The sequence below is a fragment of the Leucoraja erinacea genome, chromosome 28 (assembly GCF_028641065.1).
Source record: "Leucoraja erinacea ecotype New England chromosome 28, Leri_hhj_1, whole genome shotgun sequence".
Taxonomy (NCBI): Eukaryota; Metazoa; Chordata; class Chondrichthyes; order Rajiformes; family Rajidae; genus Leucoraja; species Leucoraja erinaceus.
In genome coordinates, this window is record NC_073404.1 from 10256323 (window position 1) to 10268245 (window position 11923).

Here is an 11923-nt window from a genome sequence, read left to right on the forward strand (position 1 = left end):
ATTGTTGGTATCCTGGTCAGTGAGAAGGATATACAGTGCCCTCATATTGTTTGGGACAAAGACCCATCATTTATTTATTTGCCTCTATACTCCATAATTTGTGATTTGTAATAGAAAAAAATCACATGTGAAAGTGCACATTCTCAGATTATAATGAAGGCCATTTTTTTGCATTTTGATTTCATCATGTAGAAATTACAATAGTGTTTAAACTTAGTCCCCCATTTCAGGGCACCATGTTTTGGACACAGCAATGTCATGTAAATGAAAGTAATCATGTTTATTATTTTGTTGCATATCCTTTGCATGCAATGACTGCTTGAAGTCTGCGATTTATGGACATTACCAGTTGCTCGATGTCTTCACTGGTGATGCTCTGCCAGGCCTGTATTGCAGCCATCTTTAGCATATACTTGTTTTGGGGGCTAGTCCCCTTCAGTTTTCTCTTCAGCATATAAAAGGCATGCTCAATTGGGTTCAGATTGGATGATTGACTTGGCCACTCAAGAATTGACCATTTTTGAGCTTTGAAAAACTCCTTTGTTGCTTTAGCAGTATGTTTGGGATCATTGTCTTGCTGTAGAATGAACCGCCGGCCAAAGAATTTTGAGACATTTGTTCGAACTTGAGCAGATAGGATGTGTCCATACACTTCAGAAATCATTATGCCACTCCATCAGCAGTTGTATCATAAATGAAGAGCCAGTGCCTTCAGCAACTACATGCCCAGGCCATAACACCCCCACCACCGTCTTTCACAGATGAGGAGGTATGCTTTGGATCTTAGGCAGTTCCTTCTCTCCTCCATACTTTGCTCTTGCCATCATTCTGATATAAGTTAATCTCCGTCTCCTCTGTCCACAAGATCTTTTTCCAGAACTGTGGTTGCTCTCATTTAAGTTCTTATTGGCAAACTGTAACCTGGCCATCCTATTTTTGCAGCTAACCAGTGGTTTGCATCTTGCAGTGTAACCACTGTATTTTTGTTCATGAAGTCCTCTGTGGACAGTGGTCATTGACAAATCCACACCTGACTCCTGAAGAGTGTTTCTGATCTTTCGGACAGGTGTTTGGGGATTTTTCTTTATCGTAGAGAGAATTCTTCTGCCATCAGCAGTGGAGGTCTTCCTTGGCCTGCCAGTCCCTTTGTGATTAGTAAGCTCACCAGTGCTCTCTTTCTTCATAATGATGTTCCAAACAGTTGATTTTGGTCAGCCTAAGGTTTGGCTGATATCTCTAATAGTTTTATTCTTGTTTCTCAGTCGTATAATAGCTTCATTGACTTTCATTGACACAACTTTGGTCTTCATGTTGATAAACAGCAATAAAAGTTTCCAAAGGTGATGGAAAGACTGGAGGAAAGACTAGGTGCTGAGAGCTCTCTTATACCTGCATTATGGAGCAACTTAAACAAACCTGAGCAATTACAAACGCCTGTGAAGCCATGTGTCCCAAACATTATGGTGCCCTGAAATCTGTGGAATTCTCTGCCTCAGAAGGCAGTGGAGGCCAATTCTCTGGATGCTTTCATGAGAGAGATAGATAGAGCTCTTAAAGAGCTATGGGGAGGGATATGGGGATAATGCAGAAACGGGGTACTAATTGTGGATGATCAGCCATGATTAGTGAATGGCGGTGCTGGCTCGAAGGGCTGAAAGGCCTACTCCTGCACCTGTTGTCTATTGAAATGGGGAGACTATGTATAAACACAGCTGTAATTTCTACATGGTGAAACCAAAATGTATAAAAATACTCTTTAATAAAATCTGACAATGAGCACTTTAACCACATGTGATTTTTTTTCTATCTCAAATCTCAGATGTGGAGTACAGAGGCAAATAAATAAATTATGTGTCTTTGTCCCAAACATTATGGAGGGCACTGTGAGTTTAAAATAGGATCCTGATCAGTTGAGAAAATGAAAGTTAACTAATAGGTGTAAAGTGTTGCACTTTGGTATGTCAAGCCAAGGATAGGACTTGCACAGTAAATGATCGACCCTGGAGTGTGGTAGACAAATAGATCTGGTAGTCCAGGTGCCTGGTTCCCCGGAAGTGGCGATTCAAGCAGATAGGTTGGCAAAGATGATGTTTGATACACTTGCCTTCATTGGTACGGGTATTGAGTACAAAACTAGGGACATCATGATGCAGTTGTACGAGTCATTGGTAAGACAGCACAATGGAGTACTATGTGCAATTCTCTCCACCCAGGATATCATTACATTGGAAAAGGTACAGAAAAGATTCATCAGGGTGTTACCTGAACTTGTAGGCTTAACTTATAGGGTGTATAGGCTGGGATGTTTTCATTGTAATGTAAACGGTTGAGGGGTAATCTTATTAGGGTGCAAGAGCTTGCCGTTGGCTTCATGGATAAAGTGAATGCTCAGTACTTTTCCTAGGGTAGAGGATTCTAAAACTCATGAGCATAGGCTTAAGATGAGAGGGGAAGAATCTCTGGACAACTTTATCATTCAGGAATGAGCTGTCAAAGGAAGCTCATTGCAAATAACATTTGGACAATATGGATAGAAATTGTTTTGAAGGATAGAGGCTTAATGGGAATAGACCAAAATGAAAACGTGGTTGGCATGGGCTTGGTGGGCTGCAGGGCCTGTTTCCCTGCTGTATAGCTATACCTTCCTGTATGTTCAACCGTCAAGCCTATCTATTCAAATTTGCCTGCATTCATTCCATGTCCCTCAATACTCATTCAACTATATCCCCTGATGCCTCTTAAATGTTTCTTGCCTTTTCTTGCCTTCACTCCCTCCTTTGGCACTCCAGGTACCAACTATCTGTTGTGTGAAAAATGTGCTAGAAGAATTTAAAACTTCCAAGCAGAAGTTGCTGACTTTAAAAAGTGGACGTGTTTCCTGATTCAGATTCTAAACTTTCAAACTCAGATTGTTGCCAATATACTTACCCTTGATTTGAATGACATCAGTGATAAAGGCACCAATAGGATAAGGCACTTGAATCCCATAGAAAGAAACTTCAATGTGAAGTCTGCAATTCCCACAATCCACAGTGCATCCCAAAATCCAATAGGATTGACATTGGTATGAAGAAAAATTAAGCTGTAAAGAGAAAGAAGCAAAAAGGTTTAAGTTTCTCAAACGCTATCTGCACCGAACTTGCAAGTTAAAAGTATTAAAGAATAATTTGGTTGTTTGTTTGGATAGATAGAACCTCAAAGCAGTAACACTTAGTATTTACAAACCCAGACTCCACACATGGTTATTAAGCTACATACAAAGTAGCCATCAGAATGTGGGCTCCACTGGGTACATTGTTCCCCCACATTTTCCCTAGAGGTTTATACTTCAACAGCTTCCCAGGAATGTATTCGAGAAACAAAGCTGGTCTTTATGTCTTGTTTTCACCAATGAGAAATTATCTCATAGTTTGGATCTTACTTAGAAATGCTTGCAGTTCTTCATGGAAACATCTGTACCTTAGTTCAAGCAGTTCCACATTTTGGAATTCTAGCAGAAATGCACAAATTTCTAAAAAAAAAAGATGAGTTGTCAGCCATTTCCCTGGTGCACCTGTGGAGCAGAGTCCTGGTGGGACGCCCAGATTTATGCTGAGGAACTGGTTCTTGGATCACAAGCCCATTCAGTTCAGTTCAGTTTATTGTCAACTGTACCGAGGTGCAGTGAAAAGCTTTTGTTGCGTACTATCCAGTCAGCGGAAAGACAATACATGATTACAATTGAGCCATTAGTGTGTATGGATACATGATAAGGGAATAAGGTTTAGTGCAAGGTAATGCCAGTAAAGTCCAATAAAAGATTGTCCGAGGGTCACCATAAGTTAGATAGTAGTTCAGCACTGCTCTCGAGTTGTGGTAGGATGATTCAGTTGCCTGATAACAGCTGGGAAGAAGCTGTTTTGGAATCTGGAGGTGTGCATTTTTACACTTCTTACCCCATTTCATTTGAATGGGGATGGTAGGTTTGTGGGGAAGAAAGTGAATATAACATGCTTATATCATTTTCTTACAAACTTGTTACATCTGAAATAATTACTTCACATATGGTTTGGTTGCTTTTATTTTATCAATGCATTTAAATTTCTTTTGTGTTTATTTTTAGATATTTCTGAAGGTTCTATCATAGATTGCACCATGCTGCCAGACAGACACTTGAATCCATTACCCCCTGAGAATGCAATTCTGTCTTACAGATTTGATCAAAAGGAATATGGAACATTGGTGGTGAGTTCATGTCCATAAAATATTGGATCAATGGCTGAAGCTATTTTGTTGAGCACTCTTCACCACCACCACCCCCACCCCCGACCCTCTGCATTCACAGATGCTGCCTAGCCCACTTGTTCTTTGCCCCACTATTATTCATTGCTGGCCATATCTATGCTTGTAACTTTTTTTTACCTCAGTACATGTGACTATAAACTAAACTTTCAAATTCCCCATTTGATTGTTGCCAAGCTCTTTATTAAAATGGAACCTACTCATTATTTGTACCACCAATCACAACTACCCACATGTTCAAAGATTTTGCCAACTTCTTTCACCCTCTTGTTTCTATGAAACATACCTGTAGAAGAGTGACTGAGACTGGAAAGTGTCATAGAGGAGAAAGGTGGAGGCAGTTAGAAACCCAAGCAACCAGCCACACTCTAATACAGAGCGGCGCTCCTAAAATAAAAAAAGTCATATTCAGTTTGAATTAGCACAATTCAAGAATATTATCAATGATCACAGGAAATCTCAAAACATACAACACTCCCAAAAGATCAGATTCTGTATCATCCTAAAATAAGAAAGAACAGTCTTGACCCAAAATGTCACCTTCTCTCCAGAGATGCTGTCTGACCCGCTGTAACTCCAGCTTTTTGTGTCTATCTTTGGTTTAAACCAGCATCTACGGTTCATTCCTACACAAGAAACCATCTCCCACTGATTACAATAGGGAAGGTAGTCATTCAGTCCATTGGGTCCATGTTAGATTCCACTAAACCTATTCCCATTCATTAATCCGCAGTGGGGCACCCACATCTGAAATTTAGTCAATGTATAAAGCATGTAAATTAGTAAGTAGCTGATGAATAATAACCACTGATGCGAAAACCAGTGGAGTGCCAATACAGTCAAAGCCATCAGGGAGGGGGGGGGAAAGAGTGTATTTAAATAAAAAAGAAACCTACCTGTAGGAAGACCTGATTTATAATTATCTTGTTTGCATAAAGGGAAGTTATCCACAGTCCAGCACCAACTGCAATACCTAATAAAATGGCAAACAGTTGTGATTGTCTTTAGTGGAATTTTATTAGTAAAATGAAAAGGCAAGAAAGCAGCTGAATTATGATGTAAATACAATCATTCCGATATTTGGATACTCGCACATTCCTACTTACTGTGCTTAATATTCTATTTTATATGCATTTCATAGTAAATCACTGCCACCTGCCTGCTCAGGTGGATGATCAAGGCACTATTTAAGGCAAATTCTCCAAAGTGAACCATCCAATATTTATTCTTCATATCAACAGCCCTTTAAAAAGTATGGTCATCATGATAGTCATTTGTGACAACCCCTGGCAACACCCCATCACTTGTCAACATTTTCAATAATAGAAACATAGAAAATAGGTACAGGAATACCTATCTTTACTCAGAGAGTGGTAGCTGTGTGGAATGACCTTCCAGTGGAAGTGGTGGAGGCAGGTTTGATTTGATCATTTTAAAATAAATTGGATAGGTGTATGGACGGGAAAGGAATGGAGGGTTAGGGTCTGAGTGCAGGTAGATGGGACTAGGGGAGAATATGTGTTTGGCACGGACAAGAAGGGCCGAGATGGCCTGTTTCCGTTCTGTAATTGTTGCATGGTTATACGAGTAGGCCATACGGCCCTTCGAGCCACCACCGCCATTCAATATGATCATGGCTGATCATCCAGAATCAGTAATTGTTCCTGCTTTCTCCCCATATCCCTTGATTCCATTATCCCTAAGAGCTATATCTAACTCTCTCCCGAATACATCCAGTGAATTGGCCTCCACTGCCTTCTGTGGCAGAGAATTCCACAGATTCATAACTCTCTGGCTGAAAAAGTTTATCCTCATCTCAGTCCTAAATGGCCTACCCCTTATTCTTAAACTGTGACCCCTGGTTTTGGACACCCCCAACATAGGGATAAAAATCTGCATCTAACCTGTCCAATCCCTTAAGGATTTTATGTTCCTATAAGATCGCCTCTCATCCTTCTAAATTCCAGTGAATACAGTGAAGTTCCATTCTTCCATCATATGTCAGTCCCTCCATCCCTGGAATTAACCTGGTGAACCTACGCTGCACTCCCTCAATAGCAAGAATGTATTTCCTCAAATTATGCGACCAAAACAGCACTCTGCTTCAGGTGCGGTCTCAGCAGGGCACTGTACAACTACGGTAGGACCTCCTTGCTCCTGTACTTAAATCCTCTCGCTATGAAGGCCAACATGCCATTCGCTTTCTTCACTGCCTGCTGTACCTGCATGCTTACTTTCAGTGACTGATGTACAAGGACACTTAGGTCTCATTGCACCTCCCCTTTTCTTAATCTGACACCATTCACCTTTTATAGAAACTTTAATGAGAAACTTGCAAATTTGATTGGAATTATAAAATCCATGCGAGAGATGTGTTGATGGAGAGATTGCCTGCATCTAATGCAATGACAGCGAGCCATTTTATTGACTGGTCTTTAAGTGAAGGCACATATGTATTAGGATGGTGTGTGACTTTTGTGGTGAATTTGTAGGTTGTGATATTTTTTCATGCACCTGCTCCTCTTCTCCTGGAGCAGGTTGAATATTTGAGAGGTGCCATCAAAGAAGCCCTGCCAAGTTGATTTTGTAAATGGTTCACATTGCATGGAGAGAATAGATGTTTAATATGGGGGAATGCATGTCAATCTGATGTGTGGTTCGGCATGTTTCTGGAAATCTGCACTATTGAATGTTGCAAGTTTGAATAAATTAGTTTCCAGAAATAGATTCAGCCATGACCAAAACCACTATCTAAAGTCAGCCAAATTCACACTAATTGCCCTTAAAAAAAAAAGGCAGACCTCATCTCAGATATCAGAATTATACAGCTGCCTTGCAGATCAGTATATCAAAAATGTAGGTCAATGGCCCCTGGTGCATTGATCCAGCAATTCTGCTTCTGCAGACTTGGACGACCAACACTGTATTAGAAGGTAGACACAAAATGCTAGAGTAACTCAGCAGGACAGGCAGCATTGCTGGAGAGAAGGAATGGGTGACGTTTTGGGTCGAGACCCTTCTTCAGACTGATGTCAGGGGAGTGGGTGGGACAGAGATGGAATGTAGTTGGGATGGAGAGAGAGGGAAAGCAAGGGCTATTTGAAGTTAGAGAAGTCAATGTTCATACCGCTGGGGTGTAAGCTACCCAAGTGAAATATGAGTGCCGTTCCTCCAATTCGCGCTGGGCCTCACTCTGACAATGTCAGAAAGGTCAGACTGGGAATGGGAGGGGGAGTTAAAGTGCTGAGGAACCGGGAGATCAGGTAGATTAAGGCAGACTAAGCGGTGATGTTCAGCGAAAACGATTGCCGAGCCTCCACTTGGTCTCGCCGATGTACAGAAGTTGACATCTGGAACAGCGGATACAGTAGATGAGATTGGAGGAGGTGCAGCCTCACCTGAAAAGACTGTCAGGGTCCTTGGATGGAGTCGAGGGGGGACGTAAATGGACAGGTGTTGCATCTCCTGCAATTGCAGGGGAAAGTACCTGGGGAGGGGGTGGTTTGGGTGGGAAGGGACGAGTTGACCAAGGAGTTGCGAAGGGAACGGTCTCTGTGGAAAGCATAAAGGGGTGAGATGGGAAGATGTGGCCAGAAATGGGATCCTGTTGGAGGTGGCGAATGTGTTGGAGGATTATATTGCTATATGCGACGATTAACGGGGTGGAAGGTGAGGAAAAGGAGGACTCTGTCCTTGTTGCGAATGGGGGGTGGGGGGGGAGCAAGAGCAGAGCTGTGCGATATCGAGGAGACCCTGGTGAGAACCTCATCTAGAATGAAAGAGGGAAACCCCTGTTTCCTAAAGAATGAGGACATATCCGATGATCTAGTATGGAAAACCTCATCCTGGGCGCAAGTGCGGCGTAGACGGAGAAATGGGGAGTAGGGGAACGTGTCACGGGGTGACGCCTGTATGGTCGTAAGTAGTCGCCCAAAGAGTCGTACCTTTTTCTGGTCACCGCTGGATTTTCAACATTTTGAAATTTTTTGGCAACTTGCTGCGACTATATGTGCCGGCAAGTCGCTGAAAAAAATCACGTAAATGGGACAGGCCCTTTAGAATCTCAATGATGAAAGATAAAAGATTTCAATGTGACATTCAGTGTTCTTTTACAAACGTTAACGTGCTCATGAAACACTTCTCATACCTAGTGCATGTTGAAAAATCAGTTTGGCACAAATGATGACAATAAATGGGAGACTCTTCTGAAGCCAAAGGAAGAGGTATCGAAGTTCCGAGATTGAGCCAGAGTTGGGTTCCCTGTCATCCAGTTCAGACCTTTCTCCTGCAGGACCCTCCGTTCTGGCATGAGAATGCAAGTGAGAGTGCAAGTGCGAATGAGAAGAGTTTGTATGCTGAGGTCCTGCTCCAAGTCGCCTGCCCTGGTCTTCAGATGCATCCATTTGAATTTGAACAACTTCTTTGGAAGGATGTGACACACTCTCTGAAGTCCCAACAAATAAGTCAGGATGCGATGCAGCACCTTCCCCTGTGGTTTCAGTTAGTGGCTGCGCGTGGGGTTGGCTGATACCAGTGTGCACAGCAACAAATTCGTTCTGCATGTCAGGCCCCACTAACCGGCTGTTCAGAATCCCTGGCCTGTGTGGTATTCCAGAATTCTGGCTCGAATGTCTCCTATCAAGTTAAAAATAAAATGTTAGTTTCATCAAAAGGGAATAATTGCAGAGAAAGTACTCTGGATAAGCTGCCTGTTTTCATGTTCTTGGGGGGAGATAGAGAGAGAGGAAATGCCGGGGCAACCTGAAGTGATAACAATCAATATTCATACCACAGGGCTGTAAGCTGCCCAAGCGAAATATGAGATGCTGTTCCTCCAATTTGTGTTTAGCCTCACTCTGACAATGGAGGAGCCCTAGGACAGAAAGGTTTGTGTAAGAATGGGAAGGAGAATTAAAATGTCCAGCAACCGGGAGATTACATTGTTTCAGGCAGGCTAAGCGAGTTGTTCCACGAAACGATCGCCCAGTCTGTGTTTGGTCTCGCCGATGTATAAGAGTCCACATCGTGAACAACGAATACAGTAGATGAGGTTGGAGGAGGTGCAAGTGAACCTCTGCTTAACTTGAAAGGGCTGTCAGGGTCTCTGGACAGAGTCGAGGGAGGAGGTATAGCGACAGGTGTTGCATCTTCTGTGGTTACAGGGGAAGGTACCTGTGGAGGGGGTGGGAAGGGATGAGTTAACCAGGGAGTTGCGGAAGGAATGGTCTCTGCGGAAGGCGGAAAGGGGTGGAGATGGGAAAATGTGGCTAGTGGTGGGATCCCATTGGAGGTGGCGGAAATTTCGTAAGATTATGTTTTGTATGCGACGGCTGATGGGGTGGAAGGTAAGGACTAGAGAGGCTGTCTCTATTGCAACTAGGAAGAGGGGGAGCAAGGGGGGAGCAGCGGGGTACCGAGGAGACACGAGTGAGAGCCTCATCTATGGTGGGAGAGAGGAACGAGGATATCTCGGATCTTCTAGTATCGAACACCTCATCTTGGGCGCAGGTGCGGTGTAGAAAGAGGAATTGGGAGTAGGGGATAGAATCTAACTGCAACCTGACCTCAGCAACAATCTACCATGGACTTTGTTTAGGTTGCAAAATGTACTTCGGTTTGCATTATAGTTGTCTCATTACCTAGTATTACTGATAATTTATATTATTGTTTATTGTATATTTATTTATTGTGTTGTTGCATTAATGTGCCTGTAAAGCTGCAGAAAATCTCCTTATTCCATTTCAGGTCAATTAAGCACTCTTTACTCTTGATGCAACCATTAACAAGAAGCTCACCCAATGCAGTCCCTTGTAGATGACATCAATAAAAATTATTTATCTTTGAGCAAGAGTTCCTCTGCAACTGTTAAGAAACAAGGCAGGGTCCTCACCACATAGACACGACAGCCAAGAAAGCACTTCAATGCCTCGACTTCCTCTGATGTCTAAAAAAATTCAGCATGTGTCCAATGACTCTCACCAATTTCTACAAATGGCAGTATAGAAAGCATTATACCCAGATGCATCACAGCTTGGTATGGCAACTGCTCTGCCTGAAATGCAAGAAAATGCAGTGGTGTGAATGCAGCTGAGTCCACACGCAAATTAGCCTGCCCACATCAACTCCATACTTAAAAGAGCCAATATAATCAAGCACCATCATACTATGGTTTATCCTCTCATCTGTTCTCTCCCTGAGGCAGAAGATACAAAAGCTCGAAAGCATATACCACCAGATTCAATAGCAACTCTATCCCCATTGTTATCAGACACTTGATTGATCCCACATATGAGATTTGAGACAAATTTCCAAATCTTCCAAACTACCTCTTGGCAGCTGTAATCATTTTATTTTTGGCAAGATTTTTTCTTTTATGCTTGATGCCTGATATACTTGTGTGGTATTATTTGTTGAGATAGCATGCCTGGATAGGATAAACTTCAAGTACAATGTTAAAATGGAGTAAAGGGGGCAAAAACAGATGGCAAGAGATAAGTGGAGGAAGGAACTACAGATGCTGGTTTACGCCAAAGATAGACAAAATGCTGGGGTAACTCAGCAGGACAGGCAGCTTCTCTGGAGATAAGGAATAAGTGACTTCATCTGAAGAGGGGTCTCGACACGAAACGTCACCCGTTCCCTCTGACAAGAGATAAAATTCGATCATTACAAATTTAAAGAGGATCAATAAAGGCACTTGCATTTACAGAAATAAAAAGCCATGAGCTTTATGATCGGAACCAAGCAGGTTATAATCGGGAACTCGTCCTACAAGGGCAGTAGAAAACGGAAGTAGTTCTGAAGAAGATTTCGGTCTCGACCCGAAACGTCACCTATTCCTTTTCTCCAGAGATGTTGCCTGACCCGCTGAATTACTCCAACTTGTTTTAAATATATATTTAGTTGCCTATCTTTAGTTCTAAAGGGGGCTTGCTTAATAATTTGATGGAGCATAACGTGGTATTGGGGCGACAGCTGGGAATGAGGACTCTTGAGTTTGTTCTAGAAAGTGGGGACATTGACTCCAGCGGAACTGCCTCTCCCAGGGCCTGCAGTCAACGTACATTTTAAAGGCGAACACCACAAGCATCATAAACTCACAACACGACAAAAAAAAAACTGGTTGATTTCCATAACACAAACAAACCTAAAACGACGGTCAACTGCTTCTTCCTGCCGTCAGTGCCAAGGTATTGCGTTAATTACCTGTCATTCTGAGGCCGGAGTTTCATGCTGGCGAGAGCCCAGCGCCCACCGCCTTCCTCAACCCCCAGCAGCCATTTCCCCGGCCGCGGTCACAAACCGCCTCACAGCAGCTCATAGGTTAAAGGTTACACCTAAAGCTTTAAGAAATTACATGTACGCCTTTAAAAAGCACAACCAGACGCAGTCTACAGAGTTAGGGCTCGTTTTGGGTGAATAATAGTGCTCTCTCTATATTTAATACATTTTTTAAAAAGTACTTTTATTGCATCCGACGTAATGACGCTCAACGTGGCCCCGTTGCTATAGCAACGGGAGCCGTGAGCAGGTAAACGCTGGACTTTTGGCAGCAGACCCAGAGATTTTGTTATTAAATTAACATACTTTGTTATTATGTCTACCAATGTCAATTTCCCTGTGGGCTTTTTTTTGCTATGTT

At 42.6% G+C, this 11923-nt stretch overlaps 1 protein-coding gene across 3 annotated transcripts in view; it reads right to left on the reverse strand.

Annotated features, from left to right (window-relative positions):
- Positions 1-11618, reverse strand: part of rnft1 (ring finger protein, transmembrane 1) — a 44769-nt gene extending 33151 nt beyond the window's left edge. For 2 of the 3 annotated variants that reach the window (XM_055657696.1, XM_055657694.1), the window contains exons 1-5: positions 11488-11618; positions 8429-8916; positions 5178-5254; positions 4568-4668; positions 2929-3082 (exon numbers count right to left, since the gene is read on the reverse strand). In XM_055657696.1, the coding sequence (XP_055513671.1) occupies positions 2929-3082; positions 4568-4668; positions 5178-5254; positions 8429-8916; positions 11488-11513 (846 nt within the window). In that variant the 5' untranslated portion in view covers positions 11514-11618. Of the gene's footprint in view, positions 1-2928; positions 3083-4567; positions 4669-5177; positions 5255-8428; positions 8917-11428 lie in introns of all 3 variants that reach the window. The other variant, XM_055657695.1, reaches the window with a different exon arrangement.
- Positions 11619-11923: the final 305 nt, after the last annotated feature.